We start from the raw sequence: 23,702 nt of genomic DNA, 5'->3' as shown, positions 1-23,702 counted from the left end.
TGAGATATGATCTGAACAATTGTTTCATTATTGGCAAGGCATCTCAGCATACTTAAACTAAATATACAAATACAAAGTAAAAATAGAATTACACAGTTTGTAATTAAAGGTGCTTGACCAGATTGACAGTTCACCTCCCCTTTACCCCACCAAATGGTATCAGGCCTGGAAAAGGGTTCTTTATGCAATATGAACAAAAAAATGGAATTTCAGGCAAAATATGCAAATAAGCTTATAATATTCATAAATATGCAAATAATGTGACATAAAACTGAACAGCATCTAGGCTATCATACTCTATCATCCTACAAATTCCTGATAAAGAACGCTGATATCAATTGTTAATACAAGACAAATTAATGCATGCTTGAATCATATTTTGAACTTTGTTCTCAAAATTACAAAAATATAATTCATAGTAGGCTGAAGATATGCATATTAACTAACACAAAGCCCATTCCAAAGGTGACCACCAACACAGTAAGCTGATGTACACCCTGTGTCTGTGAGTGCGAGTCAAACCAAGGCAAAAAAAAAGAAAAGAAAAAAAAGGCAGGGATTAATTTCTTTTTAGAATATTAGTCCCACTAGTCAGTGAATGATGAAGGTACAGCCTTGTTTGTACCTAAGCTTGTAGCCCTAGTGCTTACCAACTGTCGGGTCCTTGAATATCTTGGGATAGCCTCTGTTGGGATATTTCCCTCTCAGCTGCCATACATCAAAAAATGGTTTCCAATCTATATAAGGCACTAGTCTGTTTAGGTCATAATCTAGCAAAGATTGAGTGCCTATGAATGCCGGTTCAACTGTAAAGCAAACAACAGGTGTTAACAGTTTACTGCTAAATGGAAGAGTGTAAAACATATCACACTTCACTTGTATTTAGTAGGTATGTGCCATACATTTATTCAAAGTAAGGTGTTGGGTACAGATGTATCCCCCCCCCCATCACGAAAAAAGTGCAGAATCAAGATTACCAAAAAAAGAAGGGGGAAAATAGGAAGAAAAAAAGGCTAGTTGAAAACATTTTGAAAATCAAGATTGCCACTATCTGCCATACGTTGTACCTCAGAGGTATCTAAATAGGTGGGATGTTTTAATCATTAAAAATGCATGGGACAATTTATATTATTGAGGATGGTATGTATTATTTGACTTAATATATGTGACATGATCAAGAGGAATGAGTCGCATGTCGGCTATTTTCCTTTTGAAGTTTTTTACATCATTTTCTGGCAGTTAACAAATGCTACATTTTGATGCAAACCCCATCAAAATCGGATATCTGGTTACCGAGTTATGAGCAATTTATCACTGGCTGAAAACAATATAAAACAAAAGAATTTGAACACTGTTTTTGCCAATATCTCAGAAACAATATTAGCGACATCCGACTCATTCCTCTTGATCATGTCACATATGTGACACGATCTGGTCCATGGGGGCCAAAGGCGGCAAATTTGAAACTGAGATAAAGGCAAAAATATTGAGTAAAAAACAATAAAATACATCAGAAAATAGACATCATAAAACTTCATAACTTTAGAATCAAGTATGCTAGACCTTTGGTGTTTTCAGTAAATGATAGCCTATTGTATGTATAATGTAATAATTACAGTAACTCAATTTTCTAAAATGCCTCCTTTGGCCCCCATGGACCAGATTGTGTCACATATGTCAAGGGGGGATACAATAAGAGAAAGCTAGTATTAGTATATTACACATGGTTTTACCTGGTGGTTCCTCAGTCTGCCAACGGATGTCAACTTTAAGTGCTCTGGCATCTTCTAAAGACAGGTATTTTCGATCCTGAAATATAAGACATACTAGGCATCAGTTTTACAAAGTGATTCCATTTAACCAAATAAACATTGCTTACATGCCAAATTTTTAGGGAGGGTTGGTAGGTCAGCCATTTTTTTTAATGACACATTCCTGCACATACAACAATAAAACTTCAGCCACATGGAAAGATATGTGAAAGAATACATACTCAAACAGGCCTTGCTGTTTGAGGCGAGCGATCGCTCTCAGACACCACCACTCATCCAAATTCAATTTCTAGTTAGCGATTTTCCACTTGCCATAGACACTAAATATTGTTCGCAGCGAATCACACAAAACTGAACTACATTCAAGTTTCAGCACTTTCAATGTATTCGATTTATCGTAATAAATTTGCCTTAATCCCTGAAAATGAAAGAGAGGGTGTCAAAATTAAGTGTTTCATATTGGTATGAATAGTCTTTTAGACCAAGAGTGATTCAACCACTACATACTAGTGAGTGATTCAGCTCTGAGAGTGATTTGACCACTCACCTAGCATGGTGCTAGCAAGTGACTGACCACTCACCTTTAAAAAATCTAGATGGCAAGGCTTGCTCAAACTCATGAAAAGCAAGTTTTAATCTGTCTCTGTGATCAAATAAATAAATGATTATTAAATGTTGAAGGACAGTAGCATAGCCAGCTTATCCAGACCAGGGAGGCACAAGGGCAGCCTAAAGATTTCAACACTTTATGAAGGGTGTCCTCCCAAATTGCGCCAACATTATAACAATTTGAATCTAAAGTGAGCAAACTGAGTATATCTGGGTTCAAACAGACCAATAATCCAGGCATGAGAGTGGCTTCACTTGCAAAAAGCTGAAGTAGTACCAAAAAGCTGAAAAACAGCGTGAAATTGGCAAAAACAACCCAAAATTTGGGCTGGAAATAAATAAAAAATGCGTAAATTTGAGCAGCCAAAAAGCTGAATCAGCTTGGAGAATACTAGTATGTGGTGGTACATCTGCCTGTACCATGGAAGCATGGGCTCCCATACCATTAGGCTATGTTTACATACCTTGAGTGAGTCATAGTGCTCTTCTCTTATCTCATCATACTCTTCATTGATGTCTTCCATTAACTCTTCTTTCTGTCCCTCATCCATCAAAGATGAACACTGGAAGCATGGGCTCCCATACCATTAGGCTATGTTTACATACCTTGAGTGAGTCATAGTGCTCTTCTCTTATCTCATCATACTCTTCATTGATGTCTTCCATTAACTCCTCTTTCTGTCCCTCATCCATCAAAGATGAACACTGGATGCATGGGCTCCCGTACCATTAGGCTATGTTTACATACCTTGAGTGAGTCATAGTGCTCTTCTCTTATCTCATCATACTCTTCATTGATGTCTTCCATTAACTCCTCTTTCTGTCCCTCATCCATCAAAGATGAACACTGGATGCATGGGCTCCCATACCATTAGGCTATGTTTACATACCTTGAGTGAGTCATAGTGCTCTTCTCTTATCTCATCATACTCTTCATTGATGTCCTCCATTAACTCTTCTTTCTGTCCCTCATCCATCAAAGATGAACACTGGATGCATGGGCTCCCATACCATTAGGCTATGTTTACATACCTTGAGTGAGTCATAGTGCTCTTCTCTTATCTCATCATACTCTTCATTGATGTCCTCCATTAACTCCTCTTTCTGTCCCTCATCCATCAAAGATGAACACTGGAAGCATGGGCTCCCATACCATTAGGCTATGTTTACATACCTTGAGTGAGTCATAGTGCTCTTCTCTTATCTCATCATACTCTTCATTGATGTCCTCCATTAACTCCTCTTTCTGTCCCTCATCCATCAAAGATGAACACTGGATGCATGGGCTCCCATACCATTAGGCTATGTTTACATACCTTGAGTGAGTCATAGTGCTCTTCTCTTATCTCATCATACTCTTCATTGATGTCCTCCATTAACTCCTCTTTCTGTCCCTCATCCATCAAAGATGAACACTGGAAGCATGGGCTCCCATACCATTAGGCTATGTTTACATACCTTGAGTGAGTCATAGTGCTCTTCTCTTATCTCATCATACTCTTCATTGATGTCTTCCATTAACTCCTCTTTCTGTCCCTCATCCATCAAAGATGAACACTGGAAGCATGGGCTCCCATACCATTAGGCTATGTTTACATACCTTGAGTGAGTCATAGTGCTCTTCTCTTATCTCATCATACTCTTCATTGATGTCCTCCATTAACTCTTCTTTCTGTCCCTCATCCATCAAAGATGAACACTGGAAGCATGGGCTCCCATACCATTAGGCTATGTTTACATACCTTGAGTGAGTCATAGTGCTCTTCTCTTATCTCATCATACTCTTCATTGATGTCCTCCATTAACTCCTCTTTCTGTCCCTCATCCATCAAAGATGAACACTGGAAGCATGGGCTCCCATACCATTAGGCTATGTTTACATACCTTGAGTGAGTCATAGTGCTCTTCTCTTATCTCATCATACTCTTCATTGATGTCTTCCATTAACTCTTCTTTCTGTCCCTCATCCATCAAAGATGAACACTGGAAGCATGGGCTCCCATACCATTAGGCTATGTTTACATACCTTGAGTGAGTCATAGTGCTCTTCTCTTATCTCATCATACTCTTCATTGATGTCCTCCATTAACTCCTCTTTCTGTCCCTCATCCATCAAAGATGAACACTGGAAGCATGGGCTCCCATACCATTAGGCTATGTTTACATACCTTGAGTGAGTCATAGTGCTCTTCTCTTATCTCATCATACTCTTCATTGATGTCTTCCATTAACTCTTCTTTCTGTCCCTCATCCATCAAAGATGAACACTGGAAGCATGGGCTCCCATACCATTAGGCTATGTTTACCTGCCGGGAGCTCATCATCATACTCTTCATTGATGTCTTCCATTAACTCCTCTTTCTGTCCCTCATCCATCAAAGATGAACACTGGAAGCATGGGCTCCCATACCATTAGGCTATGTTTACATACCTTGAGTGAGTCATAGTGCTCTTCTCTTATCTCATCATACTCTTCATTGATGTCCTCCATTAACTCCTCTTTCTGTCCCTCATCCATCAAAGATGAACACTGGAAGCATGGGCTCCCCATACCATTAGGCTATGTTTACATACCTTGAGTGAGTCATAGTGCTCTTCTCTTATCTCATCATACTCTTCATTGATGTCTTCCATTAACTCTTCTTTCTGTCCCTCATCCATCAAAGATGAACACTGGAAGCATGGGCTCCCATACCATTAGGCTATGTTTACATACCTTGAGTGAGTCATAGTGCTCTTCTCTTATCTCATCATACTCTTCATTGATGTCCTCCATTAACTCTTCTTTCTGTCCCTCATCCATCAAAGATGAACACTGGAAGCATGGGCTCCCATAACATTAGGCTATGTTTACATACCTTGAGTGAGTCATAGTGCTCTTCTCTTATCTCATCATACTCTTCATTGATGTCTTCCATTAACTCCTCTTTCTGTCCCTCATCCATCAAAGATGAACACTGGATGCATGGGCTCCCCATACCATTAGGCTATGTTTACATACCTTGAGTGAGTCATAGTGCTCTTCTCTTATCTCATCATACTCTTCATTGATGTCCTCCATTAACTCTTCTTTCTGTCCCTCATCCATCAAAGATGAACACTGGATGCATGGGCTCCCATACCATTAGGCTATGTTTACATACCTTGAGTGAGTCATAGTGCTCTTCTCTTATCTCATCATACTCTTCATTGATGTCCTCCATTAACTCCTCTTTCTGTCCCTCATCCATCAAAGATGAACACTGGAAGCATGGGCTCCCATACCATTAGGCTATGTTTACATACCTTGAGTGAGTCATAGTGCTCTTCTCTTATCTCATCATACTCTTCATTGATGTCTTCCATTAACTCCTCTTTCTGTCCCTCATCCATCAAAGATGAACACTGGATGCATGGGCTCCCATACCATTAGGCTATGTTTACATACCTTGAGTGAGTCATAGTGCTCTTCTCTTATCTCATCATACTCTTCATTGATGTCTTCCATTAACTCTTCTTTCTGTCCCTCATCCATCAAAGATGAACACTGGATGCATGGGCTCCCATACCATTAGGCTATGTTTACATACCTTGAGTGAGTCATAGTGCTCTTCTCTTATCTCATCATACTCTTCATTGATGTCTTCCATTAACTCTTCTTTCTGTCCCTCATCCATCAAAGATGAACACTGGATGCATGGGCTCCCATACCATTAGGCTATGTTTACATACCTTGAGTGAGTCATAGTGCTCTTCTCTTATCTCATCATACTCTTCATTGATGTCTTCCATTAACTCCTCTTTCTGTCCCTCATCCATCAAAGATGAACACTGGATGCATGGGCTCCCATACCATTAGGCTATGTTTACATACCTTGAGTGAGTCATAGTGCTCTTCTCTTATCTCATCATACTCTTCATTGATGTCTTCCATTAACTCCTCTTTCTGTCCCTCATCCATCAAAGATGAACACTGGATGCATGGGCTCCCATACCATTAGGCTATGTTTACATACCTTGAGTGAGTCATAGTGCTCTTCTCTTATCTCATCATACTCTTCATTGATGTCCTCCATTAACTCTTCTTTCTGTCCCTCATCCATCAAAGATGAACACTGGATGCATGGGCTCCCATACCATTAGGCTATGTTTACATACCTTGAGTGAGTCATAGTGCTCTTCTCTTATCTCATCATACTCTTCATTGATGTCCTCCATTAACTCTTCTTTCTGTCCCTCATCCATCAAAGATGAACACTGGATGCATGGGCTCCCATACCATTAGGCTATGTTTACATACCTTGAGTGAGTCATAGTGCTCTTCTCTTATCTCATCATATTCTTCATTGATGTCCTCCATTAACTCCTCTTTCTGTCCCTCATCCATCAAAGATGAACACTGGATGCATGGGCTCCCATACCATTAGGCTATGTTTACATACCTTGAGTGAGTCATAGTGCTCTTCTCTTATCTCATCATACTCTTCATTGATGTCCTCCATTAACTCTTCTTTCTGTCCCTCATCCATCAAAGATGAACACTGGAAGCATGGGCTCCCATACCATTAGGCTATGTTTACATACCTTGAGTGAGTCATAGTGCTCTTCTCTTATCTCATCATACTCTTCATTGATGTCTTCCATTAACTCCTCTTTCTGTCCCTCATCCATCAAAGATGAACACTGGAAGCATGGGCTCCCATACCATTAGGCTATGTTTACATACCTTGAGTGAGTCATAGTGCTCTTCTCTTATCTCATCATACTCTTCATTGATGTCCTCCATTAACTCTTCTTTCTGTCCCTCATCCATCAAAGATGAACACTGGAAGCATGGGCTCCCATACCATTAGGCTATGTTTACATACCTTGAGTGAGTCATAGTGCTCTTCTCTTATCTCATCATACTCTTCATTGATGTCCTCCATTAACTCCTCTTTCTGTCCCTCATCCATCAAAGATGAACACTGGATGCAACAAAAAATAACTGTATCTTAGAAACAAACAAATATATTATAGGAGGAGCCAGAAACCTGATGTAACAATTTAACACGAATAACCATCATAATAATTAATATACTAGAAACAATTTGTTGAAAAGGAAAAGGGTAATCACTTATGGTGCTATGATTGCCCTTGCTTCATTTGGTTTAAAGTTTATTTTGATGAAAATCAACCCTATCAAACGCTACAATATCATTAATCTAACAGGTTTACAATTCACATAATTGTTTTAATTTGATTCTAAATGGGTGATAAAGTGTTTAGCCAGAAAATGGATGTTTGGGAAATAATACATCGCATATACAAAAGCTATGCAGCACACAAGAAATGCCCTTCTCACGTCACTTTTTAATTTTAAAATTCACAAAATAATAACATTTCTCGGGCTATTACATTAAAATTTGATATTCTCAAAATTTAGCAGTCCTTGAGCTCCGAAACATAACTTCCTTTGGCAGACGGATTGTGAAAAAAAGTTTTGCTTGGTTTTTCTACATTTAAGGTTATTAATTATTTTAAACTGTTGTGATTTGGTAGTTCACAGCATCTTACGAATGGTAGTGAGCTTTGGCAAAAAGTGCATTGCTCAATTCATAGCGAGTGTGTAGAAGAATGAAAATATCACAGATATACTTTTATAGGTGCTGCGGTTCTTTAGTTACGTTGTAAAGAGGACTGAAACAACAACACTTTTGTAAAACGTACATAACTCATTTACAACAATAAATTAAGCAAGTTTGCAAAGTATACGATTTGTAGAATGAACTTTTGCAAAAAATCAAGGTGTTGTTTTTCAATAATATATTGATCTAGATAATGAAAATCAATTTTTAGGTTGCTTCGACCAACAATACCTTGTCTACCCTTAAAGACTTTTGTCAGTAAATAATGAATCATTTTTAAAAACATGGCCAGCAAATGATCCCACTCTTCATTCAGTAGAAAGGACACTTTGTGGTATATATTTTTAGAAATACTTACAACTACAACACTCTTGGAGGCATCTAACACATGAATGGTAGGCTGTGAATAACAAGGAGCAATCTTCACTGCAGTATGCGTTTTTGATGTTGTAGCGCCACCTATCAGTAGTGGTAATTTGAAACCGAGACGTTCCATCTCTTTGGCAACATGAATCATCTCATCCAAAGATGGAGTAATCAGTCCAGACAGACCTACAATATCTGAGAATCAATGAAAATAATAGATTGAATGTTGGCAAGCATAATATGAGAGGAATGAAGACATGGGAGAAGATTTACTCTCAACTTGAATTGAATTGTTTTAAAAGGGGCATTGTGAGATTTCACAAAAATTGCACCTGCAATTTTGGTCAAAGTCCAGCTTTTAAGGTTAGCCAAAGGGTTTTCATGCGCTTGATTTCAGAGGGGCGTAAGTTCATAACAGAAACAGCCATTCAGAAAATGAACAAGCGTACCGGGACGTATAAGCCTACTTTAACAATTAAAATAGAATATCGATCCACGGTCAAGACATGAAACTTGGCTCAAGCCGTTTTCGGCAATTTTCATGAGGATTTTTTGATCGATTGGGGGGCACTTCCTCTGGCCCCCATGCCCGCCCCATGAAGCTACTTCACACACCGACATCGCCTGGCTAATAATTACTTGGTACAGCAGTGATACTAAAATCAATCCCCGGGATCGATACACGGGAATGTGCTATGCACGATGTTGATATTCAGGCGAAAATCTTTGGATACCGGGGTAGAAAATGATGAATATCTCCGTAAATGATTTCGTATAAAGAAGCCAGATCATCCAGACGTGGTTCCTTGCACTTGAATATACATGTTGAACAGATATGATAGTTGTTAGCTAGCTTCTTGAGGAAAAAGCTTGCATCTTGAACTCAAAAACTGACAATAATTCTGATTTTATATGTGCCGAATTATATAGCGCAGTGTATAGGTCAATCGTGGAGGTAGTCTAAAAGCAGTGACCTATGGCATACCATGCTAACTCACACCATAGATTTTTGATAATCTATGCTCACACACAGCGAGGTCAGTAGCCTTAGTCAGATGTCCTTAGGCCCATTATACGCCTCAAAACTATTAAACAGGTCGGAACAAAATGGCCATGCCATTGAAGATATCGGGGCGATGACACTATGCGCCATCGTCTGGAAAATGTGTTGATTTCAAATTTATAGAGCCTTGTTTTATCTTTGATGAAATAAATAAATAACATCAACAACAACATCACAAAGCAATTATTTGTAAATCGAATTTGGGAATATTCAACAAGACAGACTTAGCAGGCCTACAAATTTCTGAATTATATAAAGTGAAAACAATCAATCACTGCAGTCAGCGAATCAATCAAATATACAAAAACTAAAAAAGAAAGGAGCAAGAAAGAATAAAGAAATAGTGAATAAAAAAAAGAAAGAAAAAGGAAGAAAGAAAGAAATAAAGAAAGAAAGAAAGAAAGAAAGAAAGAAAGAAAGAAAGAAAGAAAGAAAGAAAGAAAGAAAGAAAGAAAGAAAGAAAAAAAAGAAATGAAAAAAAAGTAAAGGAGAAAGAAAAGAGGGAAGAACAGAAGTAAAAATGAGAAAAGAGTGGAAAACCACAAAATTCAGCCACACAGGGACTCGAACCCACAAAAAATGAATCATAATAGATTCAAAGTCCAACGCTCTATCCACTCGGCCACACATCAGCTTACGCAATTGCTTGTCCTCGAAGGGGATATATAATTCTAATTTGACGCAATGACGTGATTACAATTGCGTCCGCATAATGGCTCTTAGAATAAACACACAGTCGGCGCTGAAATTTTGGATGAACCCGATGGAGAAAAACCTTGTTTTTTGCAAAACTAGCTTCAATTTGGAGTGAAAATCAAATGGAATAGCAATTGGCAGAATGTAGAGAAATAATGTAGGTATTCAGATGTCTAAATTAACGTCCCGTAATCAAGATATTGATAATTTCACAAACCAGCTTTTTCTCAAGCAAATTCTCCAAAATTTCCCCCCAAAATGGGCTTTTAAAATTCAATCGGTACTGTATTTGGTTCTTCCCCCATGGCAACGTTATTTCTTTGATCGATTTGTAGTACAATACAAAAGAAGAAAAAACAATCACTTTCGGCGTGGTTTTATCACGGGCGCACATTTGAAAAAAAGCGTCATGGAGCAGCGTTTTTGATCTTGTGAACATGATGCGTAAAAAGGCTTTAAGCGAAGGATTTTCAAATTTATTCTAAAATTTGTATATAACACACACAAAAATGTTAAGCTACATCCAATGCACCAACATTTCACTCGCTCACGAAATTTGATTACTGAGAAAACTCTGTTTTAGAGAACAACTTTATACGTCTTTTATACGTTTCTTCATGTAACCTTAAGGTGCAATGTTTGTCCATATACTAATCAGCATCTGAAATAGTTAGGCTTAAATCAGCATCTTTCATGTAAAATTTTATGATTTTGTAAATAAAGGCCTATCGAAAGTGTAAAAAAATAAATAAATTGCTTTATAAATAGAAGTGAAGGATAAATCATTAAAATTGTCATTAGGTATTTTTGCAATGAAAATTTGGCAAAAAAACAAAATTGAAGCCCCATTCAAATACATGTGGCTAATTTCTCTATTGAAGTAGAGATACTATTCAATACACGACTTTCGGTTTAACCAGTAGCAGGCTATGTTAAATGGATTGAGAAATGTGTTTTTTCATACCAGCTTTTTGTTCAATCGCTGTCTGCAAGATTTTATCACATGGGGTCATAACTCCAAGATCAATAACCTTGTAGTTGTTGCAACCTAACACCACAGCTACAATGTTCTTTCCAATGTCATGTACATCACCTTTCACTGTCGCTATCACTACAGTGCCACTGCCAGCATCCTATAATAAAACATACAACAAGAAAGGTACACTGTCAGGGTTATCCTCATGACAAAAGCATGGTGTATAAGACCAAAAAAAAATAATGGTTTGTCTCAAAGCTCACGAGTGGTTTGAAAACAAATGCGAAATGCGATTTTTTGTTTTTTTATTCCCGACTTTTTTCATGGTATTTGGAGAAAAATATCTTAATTTAGCCAAATTTTTCTGGAAAAACTATAAAAAGAAAACAAATTTGTAATAAAAAAAATTCCGCATTTCTTTTTTTCCAAATCTCACAATTTTACAAATGCATGTGCGAGCTTTGAGACAAACCTTTTTTTTTTTGCCTAATGTAACATCAATCACATGCCCATCGCACACATTTCATATGCATCCGAGTACCGAGGCCAGCCTCATGCAATTTTCTTGTTGTAGGACAACAGTTTTCAAATGGACAAATTATATATCAAAATGTTCAGAAGGGTTAAGACCAACCTTAATATGTTGTGTATGAATAATTTAGAAGTAACAACCCTTTTACTTAATGCATTTCTGATACTTGATAGTCCCCCTTAAATAAACTATAATATGCTTTATATGACAGGAATTAACAAAAAGAGATAAATAATTTGAATTCATATACTGGGCATACATCATTTGACAGGACAAAAATGACATAAAATTGATTCAGTAGTTGCTGAGATGTGAAAGCTCTTTTTTTTTTTGCTTCATGTGATATCAAGGATTCTCGAGTACTAATATACTATAGCATAAGCCACTCCGTTCGCGCAAAAGAAGTCAGTCATTCAGCCTATGCGCCTTCATGCATGTGATGGCATAGCTGTGTAGGAGTGTATCACCTGTGAAAGAGATGATGCATATTTACGTCATCGTTAAAAAAAAAAATTAAATGGCGAAAAACGGCGAACATTTGGTCAAATCTTTCCATTACTATCATATCGTGAAAAACCAAATAGCTGAGGAGTTAGCTCAATATACTAGGAAAATATTCTCTTCGATGACCCCATGACGAGACTGGCTAAATAAGCTGTATTTTTGCTGGAAAGGTTCCGAATAATTGGCAGTCGATGTGCGCCATCTTGGAAAAATTTAGGGTACCAAACTCCCCAGCAACTGTCAATCAAACTACCGTAAACTACGGGATAAGTCCGTTTCACTATTGAAGTAGTACGCACAACGTTGTTGTGCACATGTACACGTAAATTTTAGGCTAAGCAACTAGTACGGTACCAAACTTCCTAGCAACCGGTACCAAACTCCCTAGCAACCGTCAATCAAACTGCCGTGGAATGCAGGGAATGCCGGCGAAGTGATTTCAATTTTTATACAGGGATTGAATACGAGTGTCACGGCCCTGGTGATATTTCTATTCCTGTCCTCTCAATCTGTTGCTGGGAATTGCCAGATGGCCACCTGTCCTCCAAATGAAGAAACACATCATTACTAGGCCAATAAAAAAGTATGTTTGCCCTTTCAGCTCAAAATTTATTTGGGTCGGTAGATCGAATTTTTTTTCTTTTTTTTTAAGATCCCAAAGAATGTTTAAATCTCACTGGAACACACTGAATTTTTGAAAATTATTCCAACTTTTGTTCTGATACTAGCAAAGCTTGGTGGAATTTATGTTACAAAATAAAGCATATTAAAAAATCACTTGGCAGCGTTTAATGTTTTATAATACATCCCGGTAGGGAATTCCCCGGTATACATCCGGCTGTCATTTTCACTGTGTATGGCAGTGAATCAGTGTTTGTTTTACAGCATTCATTGATGTCTATAGGTGAATAAATTGGGTCTACACCTTTTAAGATCTAAATTTCACCAATATTTAGTGATGAGAACTGCATCAAAATATTTAAAAAGCTACATTTCCACTTTGGGAAAGAAAAAAAAAGCGACTGTGATTTTGAATTTTTTGGGTCGGTCGGGAAAGGGCAATCACACTTATGGTAATAAGACAACTTACATCTTCCTCTAATACAATGCCATCAAGCAATGCTTGTTCTCTCCGTTCTTGCTTCTCCTTTTCTAAGAATGGAAGGAGATGACCAACAGCTTTCTTCATCACTCGTGCAGACTTGATAACTTGAGGTAGAAACATTTTACCAGCACCAAATAAATCTCCTACAACACTCATACCCTTGGAACAAAAAAAGTTAATAAGAAATGTTAAGAGTCTTTCTAATTCTGTAACCGAGTATGCAAGCCTCATAATTATTCCATGTAACATGCACACCCTTCATTTGTGTCATGGTTTCTTCCAAAGACTGTTTAAGGGGGTACTACACCCCTGGCCAATTTTGTGCCTATTTTTGCATTTTTCTCAAAAATTATAGCGCATTGGTGACATGTAAGATATATATATTATAGGGGCAAGGACTACAATTACTACACTGAAAATTCAGCAACTCAAGGCAAGTAGTTATTGATTTATTGATCAAATATTGGTTTTCCCTCATTTTTGACTGTAACTCCACAACTGTTGTCTGTGCTGAAATAAAATTTCCAGTGCAAAAGTTGTAGTCCTTGCCCCTATAATATACATATCTTACTTGTCACCAATGCGCTATAATTTTTGAGAAAATACAAAAATAGGCACAAAATTGGGCAGGGGTGTAGTACCCCCTTAAGGCAAATAATTATGTGCTTAGCACCATATAGCATAACGCCATATTGGGTCAATATAAGCATTGCACTGTATATGAACTAATATGAAATGATACAAATACATGAATACAAAACCCACCCAAGTCCATGGAAAGTGATTTTGAGAAAACTAAAATAAAACTGTATCATTTTAATTCCTTCAGTAAATAGGGCAAGTTTTATATGCAAATGAGTAGGTTAAACTGTATTAGGTATGACGATTCGCATTTCAGGGACTTTGTGAGGGTCATTTTGTATGCCATACTTGGGTGGTTTTTTGAATCACATAGTAAGTGTATTCTTTACCCTTTGCCCTTTTTTTCTTGTTCTGTGCCCAATCTGCTTCATTTCTGCATTTTTACCACTATTTCTTCATCGCTGTTGCTATCACCTCAATTTAGCACGTCGGCCATCTTGCTTTCTGTTTGCGAGGGCACTATAATATGTGTGCAAAAACCACCCAAGTCCTGGACTTGGGTGGTTTTTGGATTTCACATGCTCAATAGACGCACATAGAGGGTGGATTTGTGTTGTTCTTTTATACACATGATAGGCCTATGTAAAGGCAACAATTTCCCATGCTTAACTCAATTTGGCTAAAGTATGGACTTGGGTGGGTTTTGTATTCAGGTATTCATATATCAAGACCTAGTTTGAAACAAACACATTTCTGTTTGCTCTTTAGTCTCAATATTTTCTTTATGTATCTGTTCATAGGATCAACTTGAATAAATGATTCATTTCCAAACCAGTATGATTTTTGCAAGGACAGTGCAGATACACCCATGTATACAATTTGTCCACAGCATCCATTATAACCCCCTCCCCCAATTGAAACATAATTTTTGTCCCATGCAATATATAGACATAGATATAGCACTAAAAATTAAAATATGACATTCTCTACCAGGATTTTTTTGACAAAATAATAAACAGGGAAATCTTCATATTCACTTGTGAACCCCACTTAATGAATGTGGAGCCATGTGTATTAGGCCAAAAAAAAAAAGGTTTGTCTCAAAGCTTATGCTGCGTTTTGTAAAATCGTGCGATTTGACAAAAAGAAATGCAGAAATTTTTTTTATTTCAAATTTTTTTTTTTTTTAGTTTTATCCAAAAAAAAACGGCGAAAATAAGACTTTTTTCTCAAAATACAATAAAAAAAAATAGGAAAAAAAAAAAAAAATCGCATTTCGCATTTGTTTTTAAAATTCTCGTGAGCTTTGAGACAAACCTTTTTTTTTTGGCCTTATACCCCTGTTGTGATTGTCATTACATGTACTAAAATACACACACCCCACCTATGAATTAACATCAGCTACAGTGGATGTTGACCCATCATATTAAGATTTCACTTTTCAACTGCAAACCTAGCCCCTACATTGGGAAGTATGGTCAGTTGCTATAATGCATTCATACACTCTTGGATAGCGAGAACCAATCAGAGCAAACATTAAAAAAATGTGAACCATGCACTGATTGTGTATAATGCACTGGTGTGCACTCCCCGTACTACGCGCAGTGTTTTCAGACTCGTTCATTTTTCTTGCAGGTTGATGCATTTATATTTTTAGTGACAATATTGTTATAAAAATAGCAATAATCATTGGATTTTTCTCTCGTGTATGAAATAGATTAATCAATGCTTATCACTCGCTGCTCAAGAAATTATATAAAATAATGCACTCCCCACTGCGGGTTTAGTGCATTAGACGTATCAACATCTCAGTACGCGTACATTATTTTGTACCATTTCACTCCCAACAAGAGATATGCATGCATTTATTAACCTATGATTCTTAGGCTGTTTTGGACCTAAAGACATTGTCCACAAACCATATCATTGTTTGCCGGTGTTTATAAAAGCACAGTCACACACACACCTGAATCTACATACCTTCATAAGTGGTCCTTCAATGACATTTAGCGGTCTGGGATACAAATCCGTATTCTGTCTGGCTTCCTCTGTATCTCCTATGACAAACTTATCTATACCCTGTACAATGAAAATCAAAATATGATGTGACTTTGGCTACTGCCCTCTGCTTTTTTCCAGGAATTACTCATTCATTAAATATCATTCACAATAACCAAATTATTCACACTCTGCAACAGCGTAACGTTCATCACTAAATAGTAAAATTATGTGAGGCAATCTCTGCATGTCATAGTGTACATACAGTACAGAGATTTTTTAAAATTTATTTTAACTCTTTATTTTTTTTCTCGGTTAATCCAGATAATTTCTTCCTTTTACAAAAAACAAATTCCAGCTAAAACTGGAAAAGTGGCATCTCTGTTGGTAGAAAACTTAAATTACACAAAACAAATTACCCTACCTTAACAAGTGAATGCGCCAGCCTAGATTCAACCGACTCATTTCTCCAGCTTAAGTCTTCAGTTGCCTTTTTGCCACCTTTACCTACTGTCTATATAAAAAACAAAAGCCAGGGAACAATATTAATTCAGTTTCTATAGTTTGTTGTTATTCTGTTAAGTATTGTCTTTATGCTGGTTTGCGTGGTTTATGATGCAAGGTGAATGCTGGCTTGTGTGGTTGGTGTTGCAAGAGCAAAGCTGTTTGTGCGGTTTGTGTCACACATCAAATGCTGGCTTGTGTGGCAAGCATTGCAAAAGGAAAGCTGGCCTGCACGGTTAGTGTTGGAAGGCTGTGGCTGGAAGGGGGATACTGAACACCATGCATAGTAAATGCTTCTTTGTTTGTTTTCATTTTCAGCGTATTTTACACCTTGACCTCAAATGACCTTTGACCTCAGTGTTTGATCTTGAACACCACCATTACAGGAAAGCTTCCATAGTGCAGATATCATGGCCCAAGTTTGGTTGCAATTTTTAGATTTGAACTGCTTATGTGAGATAGTCCAATTGATATTTGCTGAGCCTAGAAATGTTCTTTCCAATGATTTTTTTGTTGTTGTTGATTTGCATGCCCATGGGGTCATAGAAGAATGTCAGCTTGGTTGCCAGAATCACAAGTTTGGGCAACTCTGGTAAATTGCACAAATCCAAAATGGCTGCCACCTTGAAAATTCAACTTTTGAACCACTTGTCCTAGAATGAGGTATAATACCTCATATAAGGGGTTTTGGGGTGTGTATAATCCAACAAAGGACAAGTTGTTCTCCCTAATGCCTATCTGATGCCTTCAAACATATTTTAACTAATATGCCATAAGAGTGTTTTTTTTTAAAGTGTACAAACTACATCAACTTTTAGTTGTGCCCAAAGATGAAATGGACAAAAAAGATGTTACGGGTCCTGAAGATGATTCCTTGAGCATAGATGGCCTAGCTCAACCTCGTCCAAGGTATCTCAGTGCATACACAGAGTCCCCAGGACATAACATGGACCTAGTGAAAGTGCAGTTCACTAACAGAGAACCACAGTACTTCCTAAGAGGATTCAAAGAGGCCGTTCGTTAACAAACTTTCTCTGAATAAGGATGGGGGTGCTACATGTTATGAAGAGTCTATGATCCAGTTCTGGTATCACAAGAGGCATCAAATTGATCAACAAACTGGATCACCTCTCCCAAACCTGACAATCCCCCTTATGTAACCTCATAACTTACCTCAGCAAATTCCAGCAGTTTTTCTGTGGCTTCTGGATCCTTATTCCACAGTAAATCTTCACATAGTCTGAGCAACTTAGGATCAATGTCATCATAGAGAGGTAAAGCACCAGCATTCACTATACCCATGTCCATACCAGACTGTAGTGACATATAATATGTACGGTATTTATTTTAAGGGCAGAATAAAGGGAGACACATATTTTGTCCACGCTCAAATTGAGATTTCTTGATACTTATGAATGTCACCAAGATGTTTCTTTCACTCACTTGAAACTGATAAATACACCTTTTTAATATTTCATCATATTTTTTTCTTAATTTAAAAATAATTATTTCACTCTTTTCCAACTCTAAAAAAGTAACATCTCACGACAGATGAATTAACCGCCCTCATTCGACCAAAAGTCGCCAATGATCAACAAAAAGGCATTCCTATCACGACATCATAGGACTTCTTCTGATGAAGATGTGTGTCACACATCGGAAATTCAAGGTTAGTTGAATTTTTATGCTGAAAGTCAGTTTAAACTTTTAGAAAAAGAGCATCTCACAAATTAAGAGTTTACCTTGATAGCATGGTACAAGAATACACTGTGCATGGCCTCACGGATGACTCCTTTACCACGGAATGAAAAGGACAAATTGGACAAACCGCCACTTATACGTGCTCCTGGTAAGGTTGACTGTACAGAAAGGAAATAACATTATTATGAGTTATCTTAAATACACATTTCTATTTAATATCAGCCTAATTAGTTATTAATTTGACAACTTGTGCAGTAAATGTTGCTAAAGATTGCAAGACCGAACAAGTCAGTTGCCGATCTCATGATCAGACCCTAGACAACGCTCTAGACTGACCACAACTGATTTTTGTATAATGCAGCTGTCCGATAGCATTTTGCAACACTAATGATTTGCATGATGCTAACTAATTATTTACTATAGCTCAGATGTTACTCACCTTGATCATTTTAGTAGCTTCAATGAAGTTAATTCCATACTCATTATGCTCCTCCATTCCTGTTGCTATGGTGAGGATGTTTGGATCAAAGATGATGTCATTTGGGTTAAAACCAACCTTGTGTACTAGCAAGTTATATGACCTGGTGCATATCTCAACCTTTCTATCACTTTCTGTTGCCTACAAAAGAAAAATTGTCAAGTTAAAAAAAAAAAAAAAAAAAGAATCCTAATTATATATTGTAAAGCACAATATGTTTGCGACACAAAATTTTCGCACTTTTAAATGAACTGTCGTTTATGCGGTATATAATTATCATGAAATTGATAAATTTTGTGAAAGGAATACAGGAAAAAGAAATATTTGTGTGCTTGAACATTTTGTAAATCCATCATGCCACTAACATTTCTTATGTATTCTTGGAATGCCTCTACTACCTGGCAGCTCTGCAGTGAACACCACATTACAAATCAATTGGGTTCATTTAAACAAACTCATATTTACCATGAAAACTAATAAAATAAGCCTGCTTTTCAACACACAGTATTCAAAATTCCCACACAAAATTGTCTCAGGCAATGATGTCATGGTTATTTGTGCTGAATTGTTGTCAGCCTTCTTTGTATTACTGGGACAAATTGTCCTGACAATTTTGGCGCCTGGGAATTTTGAATATCGCGTGTTGAGAGACACATTGTTTTTATTCAGTTTTATGGTCATTGTGAGTTTGTCTTAAATAAAACCATGTGATTCATGCTTGATAATTATTTTTTTACATATGAGGCGTAATGTTGTGATTGCTGGATACTTCCTTTAAGAACATTACTGTGTTTTTCAATGTAATCTCCAAACAATCATTTAACCGTAAAGATGGCTTGACAAAAGATCCCTGGAACAGAGGAACAAGTATTTTGAATGTGTGAATTTGTTTATGGTGGCTTATTTCCCACATGGTAAAATTTGTGTTGGTATTTTAGACAATGTTGTGTGTATTTCAATGGGAATTGGGCAAATTGCATCAACAAAATCCCAAATATTCAACAAGCCATTTGAAATGTGTTCATTAGGCCCATGTATAATAGTGATATAAGTGATTTTAAACAAAATCTAAGAGGGTTTGATTTGATTTGAGTTTATTTAGCGTATTATCATACAGTCAAAACACATATTGCACAGAACATACAAAAACACAATTTTTATCAAATACAAATTGAAAACATAAAATGTTGACATGATAATATGCCAAGGATGTCCCTTAAAGTCAGAGACTTATTTCCAAAGGGGTCCTTAAAATACACAATAAACAATGAAAATATATATATAGGGTGACCAGCCAATCTTTTCTGAAAATTTGGTTGAGTTGATATGGAATGACTCATTAGCCTCTGGCTCTCTACAGACATGTTCTAAGACTAACCTGACCCGTTTCATCAAAAGCCATGACAACCACTGCTGCTCCATGTCTCTTGATGGTTTGTGCCTTCTTCAAGAAGTCTTCCTCTCCTTCCTTCAAACTAATACTGTTCACAATGCATTTACCCTGTGTGCATTTTAAACCTGCTTCTATCACTGCAAACTTGGAGGAGTCTATACACAAAGGAACCTACGGGAAGAAAAACAACTTAAATCATAATTTTTCAAACTTTTGACATCTTTTATTGAGGGTATATACTAATGAGTACTGAAACATCTGAAACATATGGGACCTCTTGGATGCAATTGGGTTGGATTTAGACAAGTCAAGGTTTTCTTACCCTACTCCCTCTAAACTGACTGTGATGTACATGGGCAGGCATGTTTATATGAATGTGGGACCCATATGAAAAGCTGCAAGTCAACAACCACAAATCTCTGACTAAAGGAACAGTATATTTAGTCCAAATTTGTCTTTAAATCTGATGCAAGGAGCCACCTTAAAAAAAAACTTACTCCGAAGAGTTGCTGCCAGGTTACGCGAAGTCTAACCTCATGTTTTTATCAGATCTTATGGTCTAGTGCGTAACTGTGAAGATAAACTTGGGGTACCTTTTATGCCTTTTGTGGGCAGTCAAAGTGCTGTTACATTTGAAACAGGATTACTTGACATATATAAAAATATTCTATTTCATATGATTCAAATCGGCATGGGACCTATTTTTATCTGACATGGGATACTTTTTTGATGTCACAAAAAGTATTCAACATCAAATATTCTATCTAAAATACAGAGTATGCAGCAACCCTTATGCTCAGTTATGTTAGAAATGTGACATGGCTTGATCTGGCAATATATACTATATACTACAACAATGATTTTTAAAAAAATGTTGAAGCAACAACTTTTGCAATGTGCATGTTGAATACATTAAATGTGCTTCAAAAATGGGGGGGGGGGGAAATAACAAGTTGAGTTCAATTCAAGGCTCTGTTCCCATAAGTATAATTTCTTAGTTAAGTCACTCCTACCTTGCATATATCAGGTTCTGAAGAAACAAGATTCACAAATTTGGTCATAGCTTTGACACCATCCAGCATTCCTTCATCCATGTTGATATCAAGTACCTGGGCACCAGCTTCTACTTGAGCTTTGGCAATACTCAATGCCTCCTGCCATACACACACAAATTAAATGCAATCATAGTTACTCTCTTACATAACTAGATGGACCGCGGTTTTCGGATGTCGCGGTTTGTCGACCGTGATGCCTCCACCAAAGGGAGTGATGTGGCACGTACTCACAAGTTGATACAAAGCTGGGTGACCCCGGATGACCCCAAAATGACCTTCCAAATATTTGGCTCTAAATGTTGACTGTACCCACCAAGTTTCATGTACGTATGACAGTTTTTACTAATTTGACCTCAGATGACCCCTGAGTGACCTCCCAAAAAGTTGGCTCTAAATGTGACTGTACTTACTCACCAAGCTTCATGCCCATATGATAGTTCAAACTAATTTGACCTCAGATGACCCCTGGTGACCCAAAAATGACCTTCCAAAAATTTGGCTCTAAATGTTGACTGTACCCAATAAGTTTTATGCCCATCCAACAGTTTTTACTAATTTGACCTCAGATGACCCCTGGGTGACCCCAAAATGATGTCCCAAAAATTTGGCTCTAAATGCTGACTGTACTCACTAAGTTCCATGCCCATATGATAGTTTTAACTAATTTGACCTCAAATGACCCCTGGTGACCCCAAAATCACCTCCCAAAAATTTGGCTCTAAATGTTGACTGTACCCACCAAGTTTCATGCCCATATGATAGTTTTACCAATTTGACCTCAGATGACCCCTGGTGACCCCAAAATGACCTTCCAAAAATTTGGCTCTAAATGTTGACAGTACCCACCAAGTTTCAAGCCCATCCAACAGTTTTTACTAATTTGACCTCAGATGACCCCTGGATGACCTCGGATGACCCCGAAATGACCTTCCAAAAATTTGGCTCTATTTATTGACTGTACCCACCAAATTTCATGCCCATACGACAGTTTTTACTAATTTGACCTCAGATGACCCCTGGGTGACCCTGAATGACCCCAAAATGACCTTCCAAAAATTAGGCTCTAAATGTTGACTGTACCCACCAAGTTTCATTCCCATATGACAGTTTTGACTAATTTGACCTCAGATGACCCCTGGGTGACCCCAAAATGACCTTCCAAAAATTTGGCTCTAAATGTTGACTGTACCTACCAAGTTTCATGGCCATATGACAGTTTTTGCTAATTTGACCTCAAATGACCCCTGCATGACCTCAGGTGACCTTGACATGAGACCCCCAGTCTCCGAGAAAAGAGGTAAATAAGGAAAATGAGCCCCCTGACCTCAAATGACCTTTTACCTCAGTATATGACCTTGAACCTCACCCAAAAAAAAAAAGTAGCCAGAGTTTTTGACCATGACCCACCTATCCTGAAAATCTGAAGTCAATCCGCCCATCCATGCCCAAGATATGGCATCCGGACGGAAGCACGGAAGGACGGACATTGCAAAAAAATGACTGCACACAGTGGCTGAATTCAAATCTTACTATGCAGGGCACATTATAGTGCTTGCAATACAACAAGTTAGATACAGTGTGAAAACCAGAACATATTTTAATATTTTGTGGTTTTCACAATATTAGCCTTATATAGCAATATTTGCACAGTATTGAAGATACACATTGTTTCCCCTAAAGACCTAAAATTTATGTCTTTTTGTGGAAAAAAAATGCATATCTTCAATACGAATTATCAAAATTTTCATATCATGGACGGCTTTTCCTCCCAGTTACATACACTTTAAGTACATATTATTAGATTGATCAAGTTTACTACGAGGACTATTAAATATAAAAAATATAAATTTTTAATAATTTGCATTGAAAGTTGTATTATATTGCAAATTTAAAGCTTTGTGAGTATTTTGTGATCCTAGCATCCTCTATTTGTGACATTTTCAATAGATATTCATGAAAAAAGTGTATTTCCAAAACTTTGGTTGATTCTGATTTTGCGTTTTGCGAGTTGTGCATGATCAATGCAGTCTTGTGCTTCATTTGAATGGATCATTTCTGCGGAGCATGTTTATCTAATTGTGGTCAAGACAGCTGGAAGTGGCCATTAAGACGAAGTTCCCATCCCACAATGAGAACACAAGTCTTTAGATACCTTAATCACTACCATATGGTAATAGATCTCCACTTACCTCATATTGTCCATTAGTGATAAGCTTAGCAAATTTTCTTGAGCCTGCGACATTACACCTCTCTCCAATATTAACAAATAGGGTATGCTTGCCCACAATCATGGGCTCCAATCCTGTCAAATATACAAAAATATATCAGAAAACAGAAATGATGGAATTACATTATTTTGTTACTGTGCAGAAATGCCGAATTTAACAGTACTTTTTACTTAGCAGGACACATAAAACACACTTGAACTGCCAGGTAGTTTTTTGTCCCCTGCAAACTGACAAATGTCATCAATTGTCACTGTTGCCTATTTGTTAATACGTCTCAACCAGCAACACATTGTAAAAACTGTTTTTGTGTGTTCCCAGTTGCCCACATCGCACATACTTTCAAAGTATAAATCCTTCCTCACCTACCCACTGAGAGTTCCTGAAATACAGCTGGCAAAAGCATGAATCTAGTCTGAAGAAGGCATGCAGCAAAGGAGGTAACTGAACAACACAAACAGAAAATCTGTGGCTTGCTGCACAGTTTAACTGTGTAGTGATCCATCCTAGATCTGAATCGTCTGATTACCGATCATA

General features: G+C 37.3%; 1 protein-coding gene across 1 annotated transcript in view; it reads right to left on the bottom strand.

The window, feature by feature from the left end:
• LOC140153394 (methionine synthase-like) overlaps window positions 1-23,702 on the bottom strand; it is a 39,503-nt gene that overhangs the window by 5,073 nt on the left and 10,728 nt on the right. Inside the window, exons 11-24 of the mRNA XM_072176138.1 lie at window positions 23,130-23,242; window positions 20,899-21,039; window positions 19,871-20,056; window positions 18,454-18,633; window positions 18,056-18,172; window positions 17,487-17,627; window positions 16,234-16,323; window positions 15,792-15,890; window positions 13,215-13,388; window positions 11,077-11,245; window positions 8,346-8,548; window positions 7,229-7,327; window positions 1,734-1,809; window positions 651-806 (exon numbers count right to left, since the gene is read on the bottom strand). Coding sequence (XP_072032239.1) covers window positions 651-806; window positions 1,734-1,809; window positions 7,229-7,327; window positions 8,346-8,548; window positions 11,077-11,245; window positions 13,215-13,388; window positions 15,792-15,890; window positions 16,234-16,323; window positions 17,487-17,627; window positions 18,056-18,172; window positions 18,454-18,633; window positions 19,871-20,056; window positions 20,899-21,039; window positions 23,130-23,242 — 1,944 coding nt within the window. The remainder of the gene's footprint in view (window positions 1-650; window positions 807-1,733; window positions 1,810-7,228; window positions 7,328-8,345; window positions 8,549-11,076; window positions 11,246-13,214; window positions 13,389-15,791; window positions 15,891-16,233; window positions 16,324-17,486; window positions 17,628-18,055; window positions 18,173-18,453; window positions 18,634-19,870; window positions 20,057-20,898; window positions 21,040-23,129; window positions 23,243-23,702) is intronic.

The sequence above is a fragment of the Amphiura filiformis genome, chromosome 5 (assembly GCF_039555335.1).
Source record: "Amphiura filiformis chromosome 5, Afil_fr2py, whole genome shotgun sequence".
NCBI classification, from domain to species: Eukaryota; Metazoa; Echinodermata; class Ophiuroidea; order Amphilepidida; family Amphiuridae; genus Amphiura; species Amphiura filiformis.
This window is presented reverse-complemented; position numbering and strand designations above follow the sequence as displayed.